General features: G+C 39.6%; 1 protein-coding gene across 1 annotated transcript in view; it reads left to right on the plus strand.

Moving 5' to 3' along the window:
* LOC113035712 (uncharacterized) overlaps positions 1-21,413 on the plus strand; it is a 28,414-nt gene extending 7,001 nt beyond the window's left edge. Inside the window, exons 4-19 of the mRNA XM_026191353.1 lie at positions 751-905; positions 1,506-1,640; positions 2,008-2,202; positions 4,569-4,760; positions 5,290-5,481; positions 6,236-6,427; positions 11,515-11,712; positions 11,883-11,896; positions 11,984-12,006; positions 12,718-12,818; positions 15,628-15,713; positions 16,546-16,625; positions 18,268-18,427; positions 19,356-19,518; positions 19,643-19,696; positions 19,796-21,413. Coding sequence (XP_026047138.1) covers positions 751-905; positions 1,506-1,640; positions 2,008-2,202; positions 4,569-4,760; positions 5,290-5,481; positions 6,236-6,427; positions 11,515-11,712; positions 11,883-11,896; positions 11,984-12,006; positions 12,718-12,818; positions 15,628-15,713; positions 16,546-16,625; positions 18,268-18,427; positions 19,356-19,518; positions 19,643-19,696; positions 19,796-20,049 — 2,194 coding nt within the window. The 3' untranslated portion in view covers positions 20,050-21,413. The remainder of the gene's footprint in view (positions 1-750; positions 906-1,505; positions 1,641-2,007; positions 2,203-4,568; positions 4,761-5,289; positions 5,482-6,235; positions 6,428-11,514; positions 11,713-11,882; positions 11,897-11,983; positions 12,007-12,717; positions 12,819-15,627; positions 15,714-16,545; positions 16,626-18,267; positions 18,428-19,355; positions 19,519-19,642; positions 19,697-19,795) is intronic.
* The last annotated feature ends 5,183 nt before the right edge of the window (positions 21,414-26,596 follow it).

Below are 26,596 nucleotides of genomic sequence, written 5' to 3' on the forward strand. Positions count from 1 at the left end.
AGTTAATGGAAAATGGTAAATGGACTGATACTTCTATAGTGCCTTTCTACTCAATATGACCACCTAAGGCACTTTCTACTACAAGATGATGGGGTAGTCTGTTTCACATCTTCAAAGAATCAGTTGAGAATACATAAACCTTTTTGTTTTTAATCATTAAGCTTTAAATTGTAAAATGTCCTGTAAGCTATAATGGAAATAACTAAGGATAAACTGCCTTATTAGAAGAGTGAGGAAGATGTATGGTAAAGGGGCATGGGTCAGATTCAAACCTGGGCTCCTAGCCATACATCAAGTGGTCACCTGCTCATCCCAGAGAGCTAAACCAGTACCCATGAGCTTCTACATTTAACCCAGTTGGAAAGATGTGATGGAAGACATACTAAGACAAGTTAATGTAAAAAAAATTCTGAGAAACTTCGACTTTGAGCTGGGATTTTAAGAAGTACCTTCCAGTTTTTGACATTTGGAGTAGAGGGAGGTTTTAAAATGTCCTATATTCAGATAAATTTTATGTCAGCACAGCAAGGGTGGAGGTGTTAAAAATACTATAAACAGCTTATGGGTATGCTCCTGTTGCTACATTTTAGTGTATTTTCATAGTTGTCCAATAGAGGGCATTAGTACAAAGGTTAAAGGGAGTAGTCTCTCTAGGTTTGACGGTGTAAAACAGCAATTTTCTGTATGCACTGTTAAGTCTATGGAATTTACTGTCATTGATAATAGGCTTTGGTTATCTGTGCTTTTCAGAAAAGACTGCAATGGGACAAAGTATGACACACAAGAAGCTGCTTGCTGTGGAAACAAACTTTACCCAGGGGCGAGTCTGTCTTGTTGTGGAAAGGAACCTTACAATCCTGAAAAAGCAACCTGTTGCAAAGTACAAGACGGAAACACTCTCAGAGGTAACGAACTTGAAATCTAGCTAAACTGAAACTGAAATTTTGACTTTGTAACTGGCCAATAAAGAAAAGCACCTGAAGAGCACCTAAATTAAAAATCTTAATAGAAAATAAGTTAAAGAGCACAAAAACTCTTAACCACCTTTCTGGCTTTATGAAGCAGTTGAATTGTACCGCTTTAGACTAAAAAATTTTTTTAATACAGAATTTAATTGACTGAATAAATTGGAAGTTGACTGTATACACCCCCTACTCTGGTAAAAAAAAAAAAAAAGTCATGGCAGATACTGTAATAAGAAAATCATTACCCAGTTATGGATAGCTATGTTTGAACTTTTTGGGTGCTTGTTGTTGTTATTGTAAATTAGCATGCTTTTTGTCAGAGCGCAAATGAACAGAAAAAGAACAATAAAGTAATGATGGGAAGTCTGGATTCATTGCACACATCTGTATGTGTTCATCTGCTATCACTAAGTCAGATGTTTCCATTTATTCAGAGGTATTGCAACATTTCTTTTTTTGAACAACTGTGGGCCATTTAACACTTAACATGACACTTTCAGCTGTTACACTGCTTCTAGTGTTTGTGTCTTTATTATACAGCCAATGTTACTCATGGTCTGAGTGAAAAGGTGTCCAACTGCTGTGGGCTGAAGCCCTACAACCCTGTCAATGAAGTATGCTGTCAATCAACCATCACTGCAAAACCTGGACTAATGGCTGAATGTTGCGGTAAAGGTGAGCAGACACACTGATGAAAAACATCACATTAAGCATATATTATATAATTAAAAGGCAAAATTCGAAGACAGACAGTGTTACAAACAAAAAACAGGACTTCTTGAGAGTTGTGATTTTCTACTGCAAAATGTACTTATTTTATGTAAGTAAGGAGAAATAGTGGAAACAAAAGAAGATGGATTTGTGGTTCTAGATGTTCATTTGAACATACGGTAATGTTGTGTAGAAGGATCCCTCATTCTTCAGTAGAACAAATATACAAGTGGAAAAAATATAATCAGCATCGGCAGAATGTTGCAGAGGCTTATCAGCTTAGTTATGGTTGAGGCCAAAGAGTTAAGAATCTCCATGGTATTCTCCACAGAGGCTTTTGCCAAGGACAAGCAATTGTGTTGCGGTGCAAGTGATAATAAGAAGATTCTGGTGAGAAATTCCAGTTTCCACCGGTGCTGCGGGCACAACCAGTATGATAACAGGACTCAGTGCTGCTGTGAGAATGAAGGTGTTCTGGAGGTACAACCGAAGGATTCATCTTGCTGTGACAAGAGCTCCACTACAGGTAACTCATTACTTTGTACATTTACATGTCAACTGTGGGTGACTCATTAGTTTGTACAGCCAAAGGAGTTTGCAAAGAAAAGCGTCTGGACTTCTTTAAGTTACTTGAAGACGTTTCACCTCTCATCCGAGAAGCTTCTTCAGTTCTAAGGTCAAATATTGGAGAGTCCCAGATATAAACATAGTGGGAGTTTCCCCCCACAGAGGGACAAAAGGACCCCCTGATGATCCTCTAATCGCCTGAGCCAAGGTGTGAAACTGGTTGTGGGTCCCAATCAGCCAGAGTTTCGGGTGAGCTCATTGTGAAACCTGGCCCCACCTTATCATGCGAATTCCTGAAATCAGATGGCTCAGGATGTGAGTGGGCGTTAAGTGCGTCTGGGAAGGGAACTCAAAACTGGATTATAGATGGCAGAGAGTTGGTGTCGTAAACCCCCGCCTCTGTTCAAAGATGGTCGCTCACAGTGGACATAAATGGCTTCTTTCACTCCTCTTTCAAACCATCTGTCCTCTCTGTCCAAAATGTGAACGTTAGCATCCTCGAAAGAGTGTCCTTTGTCCTTAAGATGCAGATGGACTGCTGAGTCTTGTCCTGCGGAGGTGGCTCTTCTATGTTGTGCCATGCGCTTGTGAAGTGGCTGTTTGGTCTCTCCAATGTAGAGGCCGGTGTATCAGAAAAACTCAGGAGGGTTTTCTCCAAGCATGACATCCCGGTGTATTTCAGACCCAGCAACACGCTCAGACAAAAACTGGTTCACCCGAAAGACAAAACGCCAAAACACAGACTTAACAATGTGGTGTATGCTGTACAGTGCAGCGAGAAATGCCCAGACTTCTACATTGGAGAGACCAAACAGCCACTTCACAAGCGCATTACAGACTAACTAATAAACCTGCCACATTTGTGTGTATTTTTCTCCCTTAATTCAGAACTCTATAAATGGTAAATGGCCTGTATTTATATAGCGCTTTACTAGTCCTTAAGGACCCCAAAGCGCTTTACATATCCAGTCATCCACCCATTCACACACTGGTGATGGCAAGCTACATTGTAGCCACAGCCACCCTGGGGCGCACTGACAGAGGCGAGGCTGCCGGACACTGGCGCCACCGGGCCCTCTGACCACCACCAGTAGGCATGGGGGGAAGTGTCTTGCCCAAGGACACAACGACCGAGACTGTCCAAGCCGGGGCTCGAACGGGCAACCTTCCGATTACAAGGCGAACTCCCAACTCTTGAGCCACAATCGCCCCACAAGCGATACCATATTTTATAAAAGATCTGCCATGTCTACAGTGCTGTTGATCCTCCAATAGTTGTCATATAGCAATCCAATAAAATCCAGACTCATAACTGGAGGTGATGACTTTGGCTACGTTCACACTGCAGGTCTTAATGCTCAATTCCGATTTTTTGATCAAATCCGATTTTTTTGTCTGCTCGTTCACACTACAAATAAAATGCGACAGCAAACGCGCTCTAGTGTGAACGCTCAAAGCGGCCCGCATGCGCAAAAGAAGCTGTCACACACAACGAGCTCTGTTTAGACCCAGAGCAACAGTATTGTTTGACTGATGGCCCTTAATATGCAGACTTCGGACTTCGTTTCCCAATTTTTGCTTTAAGTTATTTTGTTATTTACATAATAATGTAAATAACCTAATAATGATCCTTATTGCTGTTTAAGAGAGGAGCGGTGCTTCAAATGATAGCTGCAGATTTCTGTCAGAATCTGCAGATTATACAGTACAAATAAAATGTTCACATTGTCTTCCCAACAGTTTCACTAACATCTACACTGGATGGCCAGGAAGCGTTCGCGATGTCTTCTCGGGCGCTTCTCTGGCGCTGATAATTGGCTTCAGTCTTGTGTCGGTGACGTAAAAGGCGGATTTAATGCGACTTGACCGTTCAAACAGCAGTCGCTTTCTAAAACATCGGATATGTATCGGATTCAGTACCACATACGAAAGTGACCCAGATCGGATTTGAAAATATCGGATTTGCGCCGTTCACACTGTCATAGCATGATCGGATATGGGTCGCATAGGGTCAAAAAAATCGGATTTGATGCGCTTTCGCCTGCAGTGTGAACGTAGCCTTTGTCATTTCCTCTACAGCTTTCCATAGTTGCCTCAACAAACCAAAGCAACTATAGTGTCAGATAGCTGTTGTTTTTTTTTACAAACGTCCACAGAATATTGTTTAAACTGAACTAGAGCTAATCATAAGATAATCATTTTACAGTGAAAAGCAGTATTGCAGGATATACTGTACGAGAAACACATAAACACAAAGCTAAACATGAATTAACTATGACTGAAGTATAAGTCTTACAGTTTTTAGTATCTGATTCGTTTTCACAGGAGTGCATAATGTAGGAATTCTGCATTGTGGTCCGAATGATAATAAGAAGAGTCTGGTGAAGAATTCCACTTTCCACCAGTGCTGCGGTCACAACCAGTATGACAACAGGACTCAGTGCTGCTGTGTGAATGAAGGTGTTCTGGAGGTACAACCGAAGCATTCATCTTGCTGTGACAAGAGCTCCACTACAGGTAACTCATTACTTTGTACACTTACATGCAAGCTGTGTGTGACGAATCCAATAAAAACAGTTGCACTTGTTGTCATATTGTACATATGAGTCTTAAGGCACATCAGACTTTGGTGAGAAATGTATTTGATTGAGTAAACATCATAGAATTAAATACTAATTAATAAACTTGCCTTTAAAAAAGATCTGCCATGTCTACAGTGTTGTTGCTCCTCCAATAGTTGTCTTACAGCAATCCAATAAAATCCAGACTCATTACTGGAGGTGATGACTTTGTTGTTGCCTCTACAGCTTTCCACAATTGCTTCAACAAACCCAACCAACTATGCTGTCAGTTAGCTGTTTTTCTCAAACCTCCACATAATATTATTTAAAATGAGAGAGCTAATCATAAGATAATCATTTTACTGTGAAAAGCAGCATTGCAATTATTATTTTTACGGTTTTCTTGTACAGTATAAGCTAAACATGAATTAGCTATGACTGAAGTATAAGTCTTACAGTTTTTAGTATCTGATTTTTTTTCACAGGAGTGCATAATGTAGGAATTCTGCATTGTGGTCCGAATGATAATAAGAAGAGTCTGGTGAGAAATTCCACTTTCCACCGGTGCTGCGGTCACCACCAGTATGACAACAGGACTCAGTGCTGCTGTGAGAATGAAGGTGTTCTGGAGGTACAACCGAAGCATTCATCTTGCTGTGACAAGAGCTCCACTACAGGTAACTCATTACTTTGTACATTTACATGTCAACTGTGGGTAACTCATTACTTCATACACTTACATGTCAACTGTGGGTAACTCATTACTTCGTACACTTACATGTCAACTGTGGGTAACTCATTACTTCGTACACTTACATGTCAACTGTGGGTAACTCATTACTTCGTACACTTACATGCCAGCTGTGTGTGACGAATCCAGTAACAACAGTTCCATTTTTTTTTCATATTGTACATATGAGTCTTAATGCACATCAGACTGTGGTGAGAAATGTATTTGATTGAGTAAACATCCTAGAATTACAGACTAACTAATAAACCTGCCACATTTGTGTGTATTTTTCTCCCTTAATTCAAAACTCTGTACAAGCGATACCATATTTTATAAAAGATCTGCCATGTCTACAGTGCTGTTGATCCTCCAATAGTTGTCATATAGCAATCCAATAAAATCCAGACTCATAACTGGAGGTGATGACTTTGTCATTTCCTCTACAGCTTTCCATAGTTGCCTCAACAAACCAAAGCAACTATAGTGTCAGATAGCTGTTTTGTTTTGTTTTGTTTTTTACAAATTTCCACAGAATATTGTTTAAACTGAACTAGAGCTAATCATAAGATAATCATTTTACAGTGAAAAGCAGTATTGCAGGATATACTGTACGAGAAACACATAAACACAAAGCTAAACATGAATTAACTATGACTGAAGTATAAGTCTTACAGTTTTTAGTATCTGATTCGTTTTCACAGGAGTGCATAATGTAGGAATTCTGCATTGTGGTCCGAATGATAATAAGAAGAGTCTGGTGAAGAATTCCACTTTCCACCAGTGCTGCGGTCACCACCAGTATGACAACAGGACTCAGTGCTGCTGTGAGAATGAAGGTGTTCTGGAGGTACAACCGAAGCATTCATCTTGCTGTGACAAGAGCTCCACTACAGGTAACTCATTACTTTGTACACTTACATGTCAACTGTGGGTGACTCATTACTTCGTACACTTACATGTCAGCTGTGTGTGACGAATCCAATAACAACAGATTTATTTTTTATTTCATATTGTACATGTAGGTTTCCTTCGAATGGAGCCTTAGCTTGACGCTCCGCTTAGTCCCTCTTTCCATATCCAAAAAAAAAACAAAAAAACAAAAAACAGTCCTTGATAGTTTTTTCAATATTTACTTCAAAAGTCCAAACAGGTACACAGCAACAGAATTCCAAATTACGAAAACTTATAAAGCTCAATTCAAAATGGATGAAGAGAGATTGCGAGGTCAAAATACCATGTGGCTCCACTCTCCTCTCGCCCAACTTCCTGTTTTTTCTGCACTATCAAAATAAAAGCATACATTTCAAATTAAACTGCATGTAGGCTTCTACATTACCGGCCCCTAATTGTTATCAATGTCTTTGAAACAATTACTCCAAAATCTTTAACTTAAATGAAAAGGTCTATGGCTACATTACTTAACTGAACTTCAACTATCTTAAAGAAATCTTCTTTCACTTTCCTCCCCTCAGAGGAAACTAGTTCTTGACTTTCGAAGAGTGCATCAATTATCTTCAGCTTCTTGCAAAAGGCACAGCTTTGTAACTGGTCGGCCAAGCTCATTGGTCTTGGTCTTTACTTTCACCTGACGCACCAGACCTTTCTGGTCTGGAAAGGTCTCTACGATTCTTCCTGGTGGCCATGAATTTCTGGGTGCTGTGTCATCTACGATCAGCACAACATCACCAACATGGAAATTTCTCTTAGGTGTAGTTCATCGTTGACGCTCTTGGAGCTGCATGAGGTATTCCTTGCACCAGCGTTTCCAAAAAATGTCTGCAAGATATTGGATTTGTCTCCACCTGCGATTTACATACTGGGCATCCTTGTTGAAGATTCCTGGGGGTAATTCTGGCTTAACCTTCAGCAACAGGAGATGGTTGGGTGTTAAAGCCTCCAGGTCATTGGGATCTGAAGATTCCTTTGTAATAGGCCTGCTGTTCATAATAGCCTCAGCTTCACACAGCAAGGTGTGGAGACCTTCTTCATCCAACAGTTGTTCTTTTACTGTGATGTTCAAAATTTTTCTCACTGAGCGGATGAGTCTCTCCCAGCTTCCTCCATGGTGAGATCCTGCTGGTGGATTAAAATGCCATTGGATCCCCCTTTGCTGCAATGATTTTATGATCATACTGGAGTTCCATTCTTTAATTGCTTTCTTTAACTCACTGTTAGCTGATCGGAAGTTGGTTCCATTATCTGAGTACATCTCTTTAACTTGTCCTCTTCTGGCAAGGAATCTTCTGATGGCGTTGAGACACGCATCAGTGTCAAGTGAAGATGCAACCTCCAGATGTACAGCTCGTGTGGTAAGACATGTGAAAATGACACCATATCTCTTTACTTGACTTCTTCCCCTTTTTACCAGGAATGGACCAAAGTAGTCAACACCTACTTTGGTGAATGGAGGGTCATCAGGCAGGATCCTGCATTTTGGTAAATCTGCGATTATTTGTTTGCCAGCACTTCCGTGTAGCCTTTTACAGGTAACACATTTTGACAAGAACCTTCTAATGGCTCCATTTGCTCCAGGGATCCAAAATTTTTGACGCAGATGAGCTAACATGTGATTCCGTCCGGCGTGAGCTGTAACATCATGGGTATGTCTTAACACAAGCTGTGTGATATGTGAGTCCTTTGGCAAGATGACTTGCTGCTTAGCATCATCTGGCATTGCTGCTCGACTCAACCTTCCTCCAACTCTTATGACTCCATCTTGCAGTACTGGAGTCAACTTGTAGAGAGAGCCTTTTTTCTTCACCCTTTGATGTTCTTTCAGCATTGCCAAGTCCTGTTCAAAACTTTGCTTCTGACAGTACTTCACAATTTCCATTTCTGCTTCAGACAAATCGTCACAGGTTAGATTTTTTCCCTTGAAAGCTTTCTTGAATTGGCTCATCCTGATTTCCTCACTCATTGTGCTTGCTTCCTTTCTCTTTGCTATTAATTCCTTAAGCAAACTCTTCAGTTTCATGAACCAGGCTACAGCACGCTTTAGCTTTGTCCAAGATGAGTAGTGATTCATCAGCTGGTCTACTGAGTCTTTGAGCCCTTGCATCTGAATGACATGTGTCTGAGCTTCTCTTTTGACCTCTAAGTCATCAAAATCCAGCATTCTGGGATCTGGATTCTTCGGCCACTGATCTTCTGAGCAGAATAGAAAACTTGGACCCGAAAGCCAATCGCCACATTTTAAGAATGCTGCAACAGTCTGTCCTCTAGAGACATGATCTGCTGGATTCAAAGTGGTATTGACATATCTCCACTGCCGAATGTGAGAATGGCTTAAGATCACTGAGATCCTATTAGAAACAAAGGTCTTGAATCTTGTGCCTTCACTATTCAAGTACTTTAGCACAGCCGTGCTATCTGTCCAAAAAACAGATTCATGCAGTTCTACTTCTAGTTCCTTCTTTAGAAGTTTATCCATCTTCACTGCAACTGTTGCGGCAATCAGTTCCATTCGTGGGATGGTTGGACACTTCAAAGGTGCAACCCTTGCCTTTGCCATTACCAAGGTGGACTGAGTCTCGCCACTTGCATTGCGCAGCAACAGGTAGCTTGCTGTTCCATAAGCGTCTTCGCTTGCGTCAGCAAAATGATGCAGCTGCGCAAAGACTGGTGCACCAAAATGCTTTGACTTGATGCTCCTGTCAACTCCAAAGTCGTCAAGCCTTTGCAAATCTGCAACCCACTTATTCCAGCTCTTAATGACATCCTCTGGTAGGGATTCATCCCAGCCGTATTTCCTCCGACATAAATCGTGCAAGATTTTTTTTGCACACAGAATCACCAGAGCAACAAATCCCAGTGGATCAAAGATGGAGCTGAGAAGGGAAAGCAGTCCTCTTCTAGTGTTCGGTCTGTTTTTAAGGTTGATCTTGAACTTGAACTGATCTGATTCAGCACACCACTGAATTCCCAATGCTCTTTCCATCGGCAAATTACTCTCGTCCAGATTCAGAACTTTAAATCCTTGTGCTCTTTCTTCATCAGGAATTGAGTTGAGCAACTTTCTGCTGTTGCTTGACCATTTTGTTAGTCGAAATCCGCCTTTTGCCAACATGTTCCTCAAGTCAGAACACAGGGTGATTGCTGCGTCTTCCTCTGGAATTGACTTAAGACAGTCATCCACATAAAAATTTTTCTTGACTGTCCTTGCAGCTTCTTGACCAAATTCCCTTTCGAAATCAGTAGCGCATTTCTGAAGTGCAAAAGATGCAACACTTGGCGAAGAGGTGGCACCAAAGATGTGGACCAACATTTTGTGTTCTGCAAGCTTCTCCTTGTAATCAGACCACCAAAGAAACCTGAGGAGATCTGTATCTTCCTTGCTGACTCTGACCTGATGGAACATGGCCTCCACGTCAGCCATTACTGCCACAGTCTCCTGTCGAAACCTCAGGAGGACTCCCACCAGTGAGCTTGTCAAATCCGGTCCCTGCAAGAGATGCTGGTTCAGCGATGTTCCTTGAAAGCTTGCCCCACAGTCGAAGACAACACGTAACTTTTGCTTGACTGGATGTCTCACTCCATAATAATAATAATAATAATAATAATAATAATGGATACTTTATTGATCCCCATGGGGAAATTACTTGTTTTTCTCTGCATTTGACCCATTCACTCACCATGATGAGGCAAATACCATGTTCGTCCCTCCAGTGACTTACATTCAGCATCGTTCAGTTTGATCGCGTAACCCTTTTTTAGGATATCATCCATATATGCAACATATTCTTCGTAAAACTTGACATCTCTGGTGAATCTTTTCTGTAAGTTCAGCGCACGTTGCACTGCGACTTCTCTGTTGCTTGGCAAGCACAGCGCCTTGCTTCTCACTGGAAGACAAATACTATAATGGCCATCCTCCAGTTTTGCAGACTGAGACACCATGTTCAGAAACTGACGATCTTCCTTGGACATTTCAAGATTTTCGTCTTGTCCCGCATCAGGAAAGTCTTACTTAAACTGTAGCTGCCAGAGCTCTTCCAACCTGGCTACTGATATCCTATTCACAGTCACTTGTGCCAATCTGTTTCTCCCACTCATGTCGCCTCCACTCCTAAGTGGTCCATTTACTGTCCAACCTAATATTGTTCTCACTGCGTAGGGTCCATTGTCCACGCTGTTTACCACCTTAAGCGGTTCCATGGTTTTGGGAACATTCACTCCTATGAGTAATCCAACATCCGCTTGGATAGTGGGAAGTTTCACTTCCGTCAGGTGTTACCACCTGTCAACATCCTCCTGGCATGGGATATTGTTTTTACTTACAGGAATGTGGTCTTGTGCATACACCTCTGAAAGTTTAATAAACTGGCTACCATCCAGACTACTGACTTCCAGTCCAGTCACAATGCAGGTGTTCACAACAGATTCATTTCCCATCGTTCGGAGTGAGATTTTCGTAATTCGTCCGTTCAGGTTCAGTTGTTTTATCAGTGACTCTGTCATAAAGGTGGCTGAGCTGCCTTGATCCAAGAATGCATATGTTGTTACTGTCTTGGTTCCTTTCTGGGCCTTGACACGTACTGGAACGATTGGAAGAATACAATCTTCCTTACCGGCCCCAGTCATGCTGAAAGTTGCTGTTGTTTGTACAAGAGCACTTGATACGAACTGTTGAGCCGCCCCCCTTGCTGTTTCTTCTTGTGAGTCCCTATTGGTGATGTGCAGCAGGGTAGGATGCAGTTGAGAGCATTTGCAGCTGCTACTCATGTGACCATGTTTCAAACAGGCAAAACACAGTCCTATGCTCCTTAAAAACTCAATCTTGTCCTTATGAGGCTTGTCCTTGAGCTTTCCGCAGATTTGGAGGTTGTGTTGCTCTCCCTTGCAATAAACACAAGGTTTGCAGCTTGAAGCAGCATTGCAATTATTATTTTTACGGTTTTCTCGTACAGTATAAGCTAAACATGAATTAGCTACGACTGAAGTATAAGTCTTACAGTTTTTAGTATCTGATTTTTTTTCACAGGAGTGCAAAATGTGGGAATTCTGCATTGTGGTCCGAATGATAATAAGAAGAGTCTGGTGAGGAATTCCACTTTCCACCAGTGCTGCGGTCACCACCAGTATGACAACAGGACTCAGTGCTGCTGTGAGAATGAAGGTTTTCTGGAGGTACAACCGAAGCATTCATCTTGCTGTGCAAAGGAGTCAGCTAACCCTGAAGGTCAGAAATGGTCAAATGCAGTCTCATGCATATCTTACAAATCTATTTAAGATTTAACTCTTAGCTTCATATTTTCTATTAAAATGTAATGACAAATGATGAGTTAATGGCAATTATTTTGGTTTAGTTTAGTTTTCCACTTCAAAAGGCTTTGTGCTTTATCTTTACAGGTTTTCAACAACTGGTAAGATACATACTGCAATAAAATATCATTCTTTTACTTTTTTGTGCAAATATATGAATGTTTGCCTTTATGTTTTATATTTCTCAGACACATGAGCTCCAACACTTTTGGTAAGTAAATGGGTTTTACTATAACAATTTTTACTATAATGTCATATGTAGACAAATGTAAATTTAATCTAGTCAAGATTAACTATCATGCATTCAGGCTTTGTAGGAAATGTTCTACTCTAATTTGAGTTTATTTACAGTTGTGCTCAACATAGACTCATCACTGGCATGAATATCATAGTAAATTTGTGCTTAAATTATTTCTTTGAACTGCTCTTTTTCATGAGAGACTATACAGCACACACCTTTAATAATTTAAAAAACAATGGGTGCACAATTTTGAAATGATTTTTGATCTTCTGTAATCCCCACAGTGCCAAAAGTCTAAATACACCCCAACTAAGTTAAATGTCCCTTAGTAAGTCGCACCTAAACCACATACTTTTGTTAGCCATGAGCAAGCTTTTGGCATAAATTTGATCACTCTTCTTGACAGAATTGGTTAATTAGGGGTTAGTTAATTGAAATTTGTTGGTTTATAGACACACAATTGGCTTTAAGCCTGGTCCACCAATTTCTTTCAGTTGGATTGAGGTCACAGATTTAATCTTTACTGAATGAAATCCGAGTACACGCAGTAAAGTGTGATGCTATCCAGTAGCCGGTAAAAATAAATATACCTGTTAATACTTTCTGTTCTGCTCTGTGGTAGTGTACCAGTGATATGGAGTGGTTTTTGTGTTTATTTTGGCTGTGTTTGTCTATCCACAGCACTGAACCAAACACACATCTCTGTGGGTCGACATGTTACAATCCAAAGACGCATCGTTGCTGTGAGAGACACCAAAAGCCTTTTTGGTTCTGCGCCTCAGGTATTACCGTCTCCATAGCTGTTTCTTTGAGTGAGTGTGTGCCAGGGAAAGTTTTCAAGAACTCTGCATAGTCCTGCAAAAAAAAAAAAAAAACTAAGAACACTCTTAAAGCTTCCCTGCAGATGTTCTATCTATCATTGATCATTGTATGTGACATTGCATCATCCCATGGTTTTTATGTGGGCCTGTAGAGTGAGTTGAATCAGATAAGGAACAGCCCACGCTCCAAGAAAGCAGTTAGAGCTGAGTGAGCAGTTTAAACATGTTTATCTTACGTGCAACCGTGTAAAAACAAAAACTTATTTGCAGCATAAATTTCCCCTAAAGGGAACATTGCATCATTTGCTTTTGTGACACCATCTCATTTTGGAAAATCCCTAGAATGGAAAACTATAAAGAGATAAAATAACAAGCTTAACAGGTTCTATTGACAAGATGTTGACAAGAACTTTCATCTAGGATGATGAAACTATATTATATTATACTGTAACCTGTTTGCTCATTGTGAAGTCAATACCAAAAAACCCTTTTCCAAATGTTTAGGTGAGGGGCATGTTTCCCACTGTGCTGCATCCTCTTGTCTTTTTACACAACTTGTAAGAAATTAGGAGATCAAATAGCTTTTGAAGTCGCATGTTTTCACAGTCTCATGTTTCAAGTGCTAGCCAGTTTTTTGTCTCTTTAGTTTTCCACAAAGTGCCAGATGTTTTTATTGGGTGGCAGATCCTGAGGGAAGCATCAGTTTATCAGCCATGCTTTTATGATAGTTACAGACTGAAAAGAATGCAATCTTATCTGCACGTGTTCCTCCAAAGCATGTTCATTATTAATGGTGCTTTCAAGTTACCCTGGCCCTATGCCTCTATAATGGTACCCGTAAATAACGTTTTATTGGTCCGTATTTAGCTTGGATGATGTTGGCAGCTGAAAGTGTGATTCATCAGTCCAGAGAACAGTTTTCCAGTTAGCCTTATTCTATCTAAAAATAAGCTCAGGCCCAGATAACAGTATAACTAAGGAAAGATCATGGCTATGGGTCGAATAAAATTATTTCTGTTTGATTCAGTAATTCATCCAACACATTGTCATCTATACATGAACTCTTTATGTGAAGTCTTCCTACTAACAGCCATGCTTTAGAACTTTAAGGGTTCCTTTTACAACAATGTGATTAGTCACTTGCAGCAATAGTCCTGACAGAATGTTGATATGTTGTTATGCAAGTCAATAAGGTACTGCATAATACACAGTCTTTTCTCACTTGACCTTCCATATGGACCTCATGCCTGTATGGTGATTTAAAAAAAAAAACCCAACTATAATTATTATAGTGTGTTTAGTGTCAGGAAAGAGTCAGAGTCATCATGGGGTTGAAACGTACCCCAGCTGCAAGGCTCTGTTTTCCAACCAGAGGCAGGATGAGCCCCTGAACAGCTGATCAGTCTGCAGACTAGGACCCAGCACTTTCTTCTTGTGAGGCAACCATGTCAAGCGCTGCACTACAATGACTGACCCTGAACTTTAGTTCAACTACTGAGTTGTTGTAATTTAACTGTAACCGCCAACACTGTTATAAATCCATCAAATCAAATCTGCCACAGAGACAGTTTTAGGCCTTAAGTTAAATGGCTTTTGCTCAAAAAGAGGGACTGTTTTAAAAGAAGTTCACATTGACATTCTTATCTTGGGTGTGTAAATAACTCTGACAGTTAGAAAGTTAGACAAAGACTTTTTTTTTCTAAGGGTTCCCTGAAGACTTTAAGTATTTTTTTTAATCAAACTTTCAGACAGTGAAGTGTGTCTTTATTTTTCCAGACAGTACATCTTGCCAAGATCAAAATCATGGAAAATGTAAGCTGCGCGGAAGGGTGGTTCACTTACAAATAAAAACTTTTTTTCTCCCTACATAGAGAAAGATTTCATTGTTCATATTAGCAAAAGGTTAAATTGCTATGGGAAAATGGTCTTGATATTTTCCCCCAGACCACACAATTGAAAGAGCTTCCATCTTTTTGAACCACCCTATGAAAAACATTAAAGCTTTGCAATGAATAAAAAGGGATAACTCAGGATTATCTTTGAATCCAAAAAAGGATGTGCAGCAGCTGGTTTGTTCAAAATCTTGGCATCTATATCAGTTACTGTACTCCACAAAAGACTTTTTTTTTTAAAATCACCATATCTTAATCACCATAAGGCATTAACTTCTGAGAGTTTACACTCCCTTCATGTCAAGTATTCCAGTGTGGAGAATTAAAGCTCTAAGCCCGGAGGTGGAGGGTTTTAAACATGTGGTTTGGTCTTTCCATAATATGTGAGCTGTTCAGAAATGTCTGGTATGCTTAACAGCCCACATCAGGGTGTGTAGTGTTAACCTTTATCCTTTTTTTTTGCATTTTCCTGCACTAGTTGAGCACTCAAAACACTTTCTACTATAAATCCCTTTCACCCAGTCACTTACATGTAGGACTAAGCACTTTTATCTAACATTCAGACACACTCACACTACCGTGTATGCATCAGTGGTAACTCAGTATCTTGTTCACTATCTTGCCCAATGAAATGCATAGTGGGGACAGCTCTTCTACCAACCTAGCCCCAGATGCCTCCTACAAAGACTTGGAAACCAACCGAATTCCTTTATTTTATAGTCAGTATTTTGCAAAGGAGGGAGAATAAAGCAACTTGTGTGTAACAAAGTTACACACAAGACATCATTAATCACAACATGTTTTATTTTTACTGCAACTACTATCTCTTCTTTCCACCTAACCCCAACCCACCCCAACCCTCACACCTATCTGTTTAGGTCAAAGCAAGGCCAGGGTGTATGACCCACGTATAGAAGTCTGCCGTGATGGATCCGTATTTCAATGCAAGCCGTGGCTAGATCAAGTAATGTACAAATTGTTTTTTGGGTTTTTCTTTTCCTTTTCTGGGCCTGCCCAGCTGTTTGTGTTTTTTAATCAGTGTAAAGTGCAAAGCTCAACAGTTTTAATCTCCTTTTCTGTAGGAAAATGAAATCAAGCTTTCAAATTATGGCTAAAGCCTAAAGCACTGTTTCCTTAAAAAAACAAAAGGGAAAAACATATTAATGGCATTTTGGCGAGATTTTTCATTAAAGTTTTTGTTATTAAAAATGAAGGGCCTCATGCTGCAATGTTCAGTTTTACACAAATAACTGACAGCAATGGTACCTAGTGATCCCAGACAAAAAAGGTTGTTTTTGTGCAGCTTCGATGAGAGAGCTTAGAGCTCCACCCCGCTCCTCTTATACAGTAACTGAGGGTGTTTTTCAATCTGATGTTTAAACTCGTCTAGCGGTGTTGGTTTTGGTTACCACTACTGCAAAAGGTCCATAAATCTGGTAAGACAAAAAAAATTAGATATGTTATGTGTGGAAATGAGACCTGTGTAATGTTTGAATTGTTTCAACTTTTTGTTTTTTTCCTGATTTTTGCATTTCATCTTCTTTTTGTAAAAACTCATAAATTTATGTGTTCATCCATGTGCATTTAAATGCACAAATAAAAGGGTTTGGCTGTTTGTGCATTGTTGAGCAATTTACTGCATTATTTCTGATTCTTCAAGTGCTGTGTATTGCTCAGCATAACGTGGAGTTCTCTGTTGTAATGACACCTTGTACGAGGGCAGAGATGATGGAGAGGAATGTTCAGAGATGTGTATTCCTTACAATCCGGCTAAAGGGACTCTATGTTGTTCTCAGTTTTATGGCAGCCCGGGACAACACTGCTGTGGGACGGAAATTTACCGGCCTCGTACTGAGATCTGCTGCAATGGACACAGGTGATTGTGTGCGTGTGTGTGTGAGTGAGTGTGTTTGCGTTGCTGCTTTACATTGCTGAGAAAGTCCAGTGAAAAATTAGTTCTTTAACTTTGTTGTTTTAATCAGTTGGAATATAACGCTAGTTGGAATTTTGTCAGACAGGGTGGCCGAAAGTATGGAAACATTTTTTATATGTAGTCTGTCTCTTGAGTGAAAACAGAAACCGTCTGAGAAAGGTGAAGCAGGGAAAAAAAAACATTTCGCACGAAACCGTCTGAGAAAGGCAGACGTTCTTTTTTTCCCTTGGAAAATGCGCTGAACTACTGTGCCAAGGAATCTCTCAAACAGCCTGTCTGGGTCTTTTATTGGGTTTGGTGCTAACTGTTAGTTGTTACACCCTGTCTGGTCATGACTTATGTCTTTCAGTGACTGATTTTTTTATTTTTTTTATGTGGACACTAACAGAGAGATGAAGCTGTAGCTCTAATGATGTTCTACTTTTAATTCCCAGCCTGTGTAAAGACTGTGGTAAAGACATTATCTTTCAAGCTGGCATCCAGCAGTGAACATGAGAACTCTAACTCAGCCTGTTAGGAGCATGTTTCTTCATGTCGCTGTCCATATTTAATTATAATTAGTACCTCTGTTTTCCACCCATACAAATCAGAACATGTGTGATTTGTTTAATTACTTTACATTGCTGATGAAAACTGGAATTTCCTCCTTTTTTTTAGAATCAGTATGGGAACACGGGAGCATGGGAACAACTTATTCTGTCTCTTCTGTGAGAACGAAGGGATTAAAAAAACATCTGCATGGCACAATCCATTTAAACAGACATGGTGTCTGAGATAGGAAGACACATAATTACCGGAGCAGAAATTCAGCTTCATCTGTTTCCTCTTAACTTACTGTGCCAAACCTCTCTTTGTCAGCCTGTCTGAGTCCCTGACTCTGACTGCCATTTGAAATTTTTATGTTTAAAAACCCTGTCTGTGTGCATGACTCATCTCCTGGGATGCCTTTTTGTTTTCAGTCGGATTTCTCAGAACCCTCCAGCTGTGACGTAATAACCCTATTCACCACACTACTGTGTTGCCCTTACCGTTATTTCATCATTCAGTATTTCTCATATGGGTTGAAAGAGGTATTGATGTATAAAATATCACGTTCAGATCTCAGTTTCTGTTTTATGGTTAGTTCCAGATCAGCTGAACTCGTTGAATTGTGGCTGTTTTCAGCTACAGTAGCTGTACAGTAACAGCAACACTGGGTATAAATGCATTCTGTGTAGACTCTGAGTGTTGAAATTGCTCTGATAGTGTGTTTCTTTCACTTCACCCTGTGTAAACACTGTTTTGAAGCAGAGAGGAAGTTATCTTTCAGGCTGACTTCAAGCAACATACATAAGCAGTGATCTAAGTGGGCTAGTACTTATATATTGTCTTTCTACTCAAGCAAACACTCAAAGCACTTACTTCTATAAGCATCATTCACTTAAATATAGACATTCATACAGCTCATTTATGAGCCTAAGTACTTTGTACTAATATTCGGAGTGTAACAGCAGCAACTTGGGGTTCACTTAGCCTCTTATGAGCATACTTCTTTATGTCACTGTACTTAATTTAATTCTAACTGCTACCTCTGTTTTCCACTCAGACACCCCAAATCAGAAAACCTTCACTGCTGTGGGGTCAAAGCCTACAACATTAAAGACCCACAGATGAAGTGCTGTGCAGGAACACTGTACAATCTGACATCATTAGACAAGCATGGAGGGGACGCTCAGTGCTGCGGATCCATCCTGCAAAAGCCACAGGTAGATTTATTAATGGTGTTATCTGAGGATCTGTTGTTTGTGCATCTATTCATGTCTTACACTGTATTATATCATTGTCACGGTTCGCTTGAGGACTCACACGCAGGACTCAGAGGCACAGTTGGTATTTATTACAGTTCCACCAGGTGTATATACAATTAGTGCAGGGGTAGTGCTATATACAAAGCGGTGACAGGGAAAAGGCTCCGGGGAAATCCAGGTAGGGAAAAGACACTTGCTCCTCTTCTGACTCTCTCCTATCGTGACCAGTCTCTCTCCAAACACTCACAAAAAAACAGGAAGCCACTCGGGGAATGCAGGGTCGGGTCCAGGGGATCTATGTACAGAAGGAAACACACGTTAGAGGTTTTGCGCAGGGAAGAACTTGCTCAGAGCTGGGCTGCACTGACGCGAGTCACACGCGAAGATCCAGCAATGAGTAGAAGCCACTCCCTGGCTTAAATGCTGGCTGCACTGGCGTGGGCCAAGGGCATGAATCCACCATGAGTTCCGCCCTGGCGAGAGAGCGAGAGAGAGAGCAAGAGAGAGAACAAGAGAGAGAGAGAACGCTACTAGTCAGCGGCCTGCTGATCCCCTGGCCGTGACAATCATAAGATCTTATAACATAAAACAGTTGCGAAGTTGGAGTAGTTATTGTTAATATCAGGCTCAGTGAGCTCCTCTAAGCAGTTTTCTCTAAGGCCATAGTGAAATCTATGTTTGAACTGCACTCTGGATCTATTTACTGTATATCTGACAGTCAGAATAACTTAAGTCAAATCCATTCTTCGTTCCCATGTGCAAAAAATATAGCTAAATTCAGCCAACGTACCAAAATTACTGACTGAACTTAATTTTGTGGCCTCACTGGTTGCAAACGATTATGCTTTCATTAACCATAATGAATTATATATCTTTTCAAAACCAGGATATTTGCTGCTCAAGCCAGGAAAAAGAGGTGCTTTACTCTGTCAAGACAGGATTTGGATGCTGTGGTCACCTCTATTACAACACCAGCCTGTGCTCATGCTGTGCGGAGAGGCTGAGAAGAATCCATGAACCAGGAAAGGATCAGAGAAACATGATGCATGGTCTGTTGTGTCTGCTTAAATGTCCTCTCACAAAGTTAAACTTCATTTTGTGTCATTTTGACTTCATAGCACAGTTGAGGTAATGCGTTTGACCAATAATATGCCTGTAATGTTCTTTTTTTAGGATCCAGACTTCTATCTTTGAATAATCTAAACACAAGTGATCTCTGCAAAGAAAGTAAGATATCATCTATAATTTTCAATATTGGAACAAATGTTGTTCTTAAATTTTTTTATGGGTTTTTAATGTAATGTACTTGTGTATCTCTTTATTTAGTGTACATTGGGACTGTGGAAAGTGTGTCTGTGAAGAGCGTTGTGTTCAGGAATGTGCTATGGGTTCATGGGAAATATTCCAACGTGACAGCTCTGCCTTTGCATCACATCTTGGACATAGATGATCACTGCAAATCACCTAAACTGTTTCTTGGGAAGACCTACATCTTTAACAACGTTAATATTTTCACTGATTTCAACCATGACTCTGTTCTTCAGTCGCTCCATTTCATTTTTTATAAATGTTCATCTTAGATCACCACTGTCTGATCTATGTATGGTCAGTTATTAGCTATTCCCTTGTTTTTGTCTTAGAACAAGTAATTAATTTTTATTTACTCAGTGCTGGTTTTCTTACTCTAAAATAGTGCTACACTAAGAGTAATGCATAGGGGTTTTTTATCCTCAGAAGAATGTACTGTTAAAGTACTCATTACAGGGATGTTCTCTTACATGGTCTATTAACAATATAACACTGAACCTTAGAAATGCCCATTAATTTGTAAAACTCTACCCTAAAAGGAAAGACCATTGAAGCTTAACATTTGGGCACTTTGCTGGTGTAAGCATAAAATCAAAGAACCAGCCATATTTCTATCACACATTTTATTTTTACATTAGTTATTGTTGTGCAAGCACACATGAAAATGTTTTAAAATGTGATCTTTTTAATCTTTTTGTTACCTAAATAATTGAAGAACATGTAACTCAATTGAATTAATTCATTAACTGAAATATGTTTACTCAATAATGCATTATAGAAAAAATTAACTTGATTAGGGATTGCATTACTTTTCAACTGTTTAAATTTAAAAAATCCAGAATTAGTTATTAGTGATATTACTTACAAGTTGCTATCAGTAATGCATTAAATGTTCAACGCTCATTTCCATCCAAACCATGTTGCTCTGTTTTTGAACGCATCCCAAAATGTGTGCTCGGTAATTACTACTGTTACACAGCTAATTAGTGCACAGTGTTGTTAACTTATACATGCAGTAATGCAATATGACCATTATCTTTCAAAGTCTTAAAAAGCTAAAGTAGTAACTAGGATATCCAAGCTAGTGTTGGTTTGAAATTAACAGTAGCTAACACCTTAGCTATCAGTGTAACAGGAAGCAAGGCATGCAAGAATGTTAGCATACAGCTTAACGGTCACATAAGCTAAACTGCTATCAGCTAATATTGTTTGTCATTTGAAATTTTTGTGACTGTTATTTCTATGCCTCTTTTTTGCACTGAACTAAATTGTAAATGGCAACTATTTGCACTTTTTGAACCATACAATTGAATGTATAAATGTACTGTAAAGCATGATTTATTTGAAAGATAAAGCTTGTAACTGTCAAATGGTTAGTTGACAATACCATTATTATAAGCACCCCAGTTCTCACTGATCCCTCTAAAAATGCAATATTTCTGTTTCTTTGTAAGTACCTACTTTTAATCACCTTGACCCAAGTTATTTTTATATATGTGACTTTCGGGAAGATGTTTGGCATTTATTGTACTGTGTCTTTACTAAATTGGTAAGAACATACCTTTAAGCTACTAACAGGACAAGCTCATGATATACAGTATATATATTATATATTATATTGCATGTTTATATTTAATATTTAATAGCACCTCCTGTATTATTAAGTTTTAAATAAATAAGAAGATAAGAATAATTGAATGTGTGTGTGATTTTTTTTATTACTTTTATTACTTATTATTTTATTTATTACTTTATTACTTTTTATTACATAACAATTTATTGGACTATATATACATAACTATTACTACATTTTATATACACATTGTTTATTTGTATATTTGTAGATATTCAACAGAATTAGATAATAAATCAATACTCTGTGCTTATTTTTCTTACTTTACTTTACGGATACCCATATGGATACCACATACCCAAAACATACTAGGGAGTGCATAATTTTTTCATTTTTTGGTTTGTTTGTTTTTTTTGCTCTTTTTAAAATTCTTTATAAAACACAATGTCATCGGATTTGATTTAAGGTCCAGATTTTTCCTTGGGATTTAATGTTGCAGTCACATGCTGCTGTTCAACCATTTAGAAACATCTCATTATATTTAATACATTACACTGGGTTATATGTTGTAGATGTAGATCTTGTGGCTCGAGCATGCTCCCCTCCAGCTACAGGACTTTACAGGACTACCTGGAGACCTTCACTCTGTCTGTCCTTTTCTACTCTAAGTGGTGTGTAGTGAATGTGACAGTGACCAAAACCACCTGAGTTCTTCCTAACCGGAAACCCTGGAAGACGAATGAAGAACAGGCTCTGATCAGAACTCGAAACACAGCCTTCAGGCTGGGGGACAGTTCTCTGGAGAGCACTGCCAGAGCCAACCCGAGGAGGGGCATCAAACAAGCCAAGGAGACCTCCAGGAGAAGGATTAAGGGCTTCCAGACAGACAACCACCGCCAAGTGTAGAGAGGCAGTCAAGCCCTCACCAACTTCAAAGGCCAGAGCCCCCCAACCCCCGACAGCAGCCTTTCTCATGAAAACCAGGACCAAGACCGGTGACGCCTTTGCACCATGCCCACCACCGGTTTGACCTGCTGCCCTTCGGTCTGTGCCTAGGGTCAATCAGGTCCCACACCTCTAGACTCACTCCAATATCCTACTCGTGTTGTAGTTTTATAAACATCTCTCACTACCTAGCCTTGTTTACCAGTTTGCTTGGTTTTTGACAGCCGTGTACTTAACTTGTCTGTGTCCTCCTTTCTCCAGAGAGTCTGAAGGAAAGGTCAGCCTCATTCTTACCTTCTTTTTCTCCACTCTGTCACATCCTTTTAGACTCCGATTGAAACCTCTATTCCACAGGTGTCAAACTCCAGGCCTCAAGGGACCCTGTCCTGCAGGTTTTATATGTGTCCTTGATCCAACGCAGGGGATTTAAATGGCTAAATTACCTCCCCAACATGTCTTGAAGTTCTCCAGAAACCTGGTAATGAACTAATCATTTGATTCAGGTGTGTTCACCCAGGGTGTTATTTAAAACCTGCAGGACACCGCCCTCGAGGCCTGGAGTTCGACACCCCTGCTCTATTCTGTCAAAAGAGAGGGGAGCTGTTGATTCCTGTTTAACACTTAACTGAAGCATATATATCTGATATTCTAGCCCCCATAAACTCTTTACAGACACTTAGCAGAGAATTCACCTTTTTACCATTGAAGACATACCTGTTGACAGACCAGGGTTTTTTAAAGCCTGTGGGCAACACTCAGCCTCTTAACCCTTCCACTCTGGTCCGCGTGCAGTCACTTGTAAACAATAAAAGATAACTGAAAACTATTTCATGCTATGCAGGGTGTGATGCTTTTATTTTGAAGTTTTGACTTTTATTTATGTATGGATGCATGCAAGTGAATCCTTCAAAGTTATGTCGTGTTTGTCACTGAAGAAACAACAGTAGCTTTGAGCTCACATCAGTTTCCTGTTACAATCACTTCATGACATAATGCATGCAGGATTTGTGACCGAGCACAACTTTATAACAAGCATTACTCATTCGCAGATGCAAACAGTGAGAGGTTTCATAAACATTCAAGCACACAGAATGAAACTGCTAACATGACATGATGACAAGACAAGACTGGCAAAAACACTGTAAGACGATTCATGTGAAAATGCCTTACTGCTGATTTCCACCAGCTTGACATTTACTGACATTTGTGACCCTTTGGAAAAAATTATAGCCAACCCCTGTTCTAAATGATGCAGGCTACTGTATATTTTACATGACACAAAAACAAGACTGGCAAAAACACTGTTTGTAAGATAATTCATGTGAAAATGCCTAACTGCTGATTTCCACTAGCTCAACATTTATTTAAAAAACACAGATGTGTCTTTATATGAAACCTGCATATATAATACAAAAATGTTACAGCACCCTTTAAAAATCTGGGAACAATTTAAAATAAAGTTAATATTTAAAAACTTAATCATGTACTTTAGAAATCAGAATATAAGACTGACTTTTTTGGCTTCATCACACAACCACATAATACATAACATGAAAGCGATATGCTTATCCTTTCTTTTCGATTATTCTTGTCACATTGGAAGGTATGCAAGTGAACAGTATTTGAAAGTGATGTCTTTAAGAAACAGGGAAAAAATACAGCAAAGTGCTGACAGTGGACTACAGAGATGGATCTGGGCCTCCAGTTGATCATATACTGTACACCAAAGCCCCATCAGAAACGATATCAGTGGAAGGGTGTCGATTTATGTTTGCACTATGTTAAACAGACCGTTGCATCTATTTCCCATTTTGCTGGCAAAATATGAAGAAGCATGGGAGGCTTGTGACCTTTGCTGAGAATGATGTATGGAGTCATTTTTGAAACAATAAACAACCTCTCCCTATCTTCTGATCTTGTGTGTTTTTTCTAACAATGACTATGTGGAAGGGAATTTAAAATGCTCAAAGTCGAGGAAACACGTTGCAGCTGGCACTCAATCAGCCTTTACATGTGATTCTTTCCCGTTAAGCCCACAATTCCCACTGGAATATGGTGCAAATAAAAATGTACTGTGCACAACAGGGAAAACACCACTAACAGCATACTGGCAGCTTTAAGGGACACACCAAAAATACCTGACATGCCACTGAAGTGAGAGAATACTTTTTTTAGTATTTGGAGGTGGCCTCATGTTCACATTTACAAAACACAGAAGCGGTTTCTTTTACAAAAAGAAAAGGGGAAAAATATTAAAGTGGAAGCACAGAGAGTTTAGAGAAAAGCAAAAACTAGTAGAACACATATTGTCCAGTTTATAAGTGTGTTTATGACAACTGGAAGACAGCAGGTTCATTCGGTATTTTTGTGGCTCACAACGGGGAGTGAAGGTGGATCACTGAGATGCACAGATGTAAGATACAGTTAAAGCCACTTATAGACTCAGAAGCAAGTGTTACCAACATATTATCAACTGGAGAAACTGTTCTCTAAGTAGTGAGGATGTGGACTGATAAAATAATGTACAAATATTACTTGTTTTGTTGCTGTTGCTTATTACCTCAAATTGCTGTAAAGCATTCATGGAAGGAAATCAGTCTCCAGCCTTTACACATGACAATGAAGAAAGGTATGCCGCCTGGAACCTTTAAGATGGCACTCAGGAACACCATTGGGGGAAAACAAGGGCGAGACAAACTTGTCTCGGTGTGATGAAACCCTGTGAATGTGTCGAATCTTTCCAGTGAATTGCTTCGCCAAGTCTGCTGGTATTGCTCATGTACAGCAGCCCTCCTGTGTGTGGGCTACATACTAGAGATGGCACGATACCACTTTTTTATGTCCGATACCGATATCATAAATTTGGATATCTGCCGATACCGATATGAATCCGATATAGTGTTTTTTAATCGACAAAACTGTTTTTTTAAATATCTTGCTGCATTTTGTATAAGTTCATACTCAAGTTTAAAACAACAACTACACTAAAGCTATTCTGTTATACCTGTATGCAAAAAAAAAAATTTCATAGTTCAGCAATACTGATCAATCTAATAAACTCAAACCTACACCATCCTCCCTATTCTGGTATTCTAAAGAGTACTTAGCGTAAATATTAAGCAACCTAACTAATAGGGCTCCAACTCCCAGCAACAACAAAAATAAATAAATAAAAAATAGGGAACCACCCCTCACACTCCACCTCATGATGCTTAATCGACGTAATCAACCTTAATTTGATGCAGTGTGAAAAAAAATGCACAGAAATCAATTATTTTTCAAGAAATATTAAATAGATTCAACATCTTTCTTCAACAAAATTGCAGACTGCACAGATGGTACCTTCCCAAAGGAAAAAGTACTATAGCTTACTAGGGTATTTATATTAGACTTAATAGTCACTATATACAGTAATTGACTTCTATTCATTTTACATCAAATTAAAACTTTGGGTGTCAGATAATTATTTATTAAAAGCTAGACATTTTAAATGAGAATAAGAAAGAAAAGTATGTCTTTGTGCCCCCTTTTCCCAGTTAATGCCCTATCGGCCCCCCTGGCTAAACTTTGCTAGATCTGCCCCTGCACAGTTACCAGCCGTCAGCTACGTAGAAAAGGATCCTGGTGTAGAAAGTAATATTAAATAAATTCTAACAACAGCTGATCAAGCTTAAACGTGCTGCTGTTGTTCAGCCGCTGGTTTCCTCTTTCTGGTGCAAAGTGGGCCAAAAACAAACAAGAGACACGGACTCGCGACAGAAAAGCTGATCAGCTGATCATTAAGCAGTTTCATGATTGAAGTAGCAACAAGAAGAGGTAGTCGCTTGTTAAGCTTAAGGCAGGAATGCTTTACAAACATTCAGAGATGGACTTACACACTTGTTTTACTTCTCTCGGGAATAACTTTGTCGGAGATGAAATGTTGCTAGCGAAGCTCCAAATGCTATCCAGACCACAGGTCCCGCATGCTACAGCCGCTCTATCACGTGATGCATACTGCTCCGACGTGCTAACGTTCTGAGGTGAGTTACGGCGTGTTGCAAGTTTTGTGAGGTGCTTTCGTGATATTTAATGGATCGGATTACATTTTTTATTTTTCTCCGATATCCGATCCAGTAATTTAGGTCAGTATCGGACCGATACCGATACGTAATATCGGATCGGTCCATCTCTACTACATACCAGTGAAAATGTAAACATAATGGTCCTAAATTGATAGCACCCACAAAGTTATACTAATGTGGTAAACTTTAGAGAGGGGGTCAGGAAATGAACCTATCCGGTTGTTCAGTCTGATGTCA

This window comes from Astatotilapia calliptera, chromosome 14 (assembly GCF_900246225.1).
Source record: "Astatotilapia calliptera chromosome 14, fAstCal1.2, whole genome shotgun sequence".
In the NCBI taxonomy this organism is placed as follows: Eukaryota; Metazoa; Chordata; class Actinopteri; order Cichliformes; family Cichlidae; genus Astatotilapia; species Astatotilapia calliptera.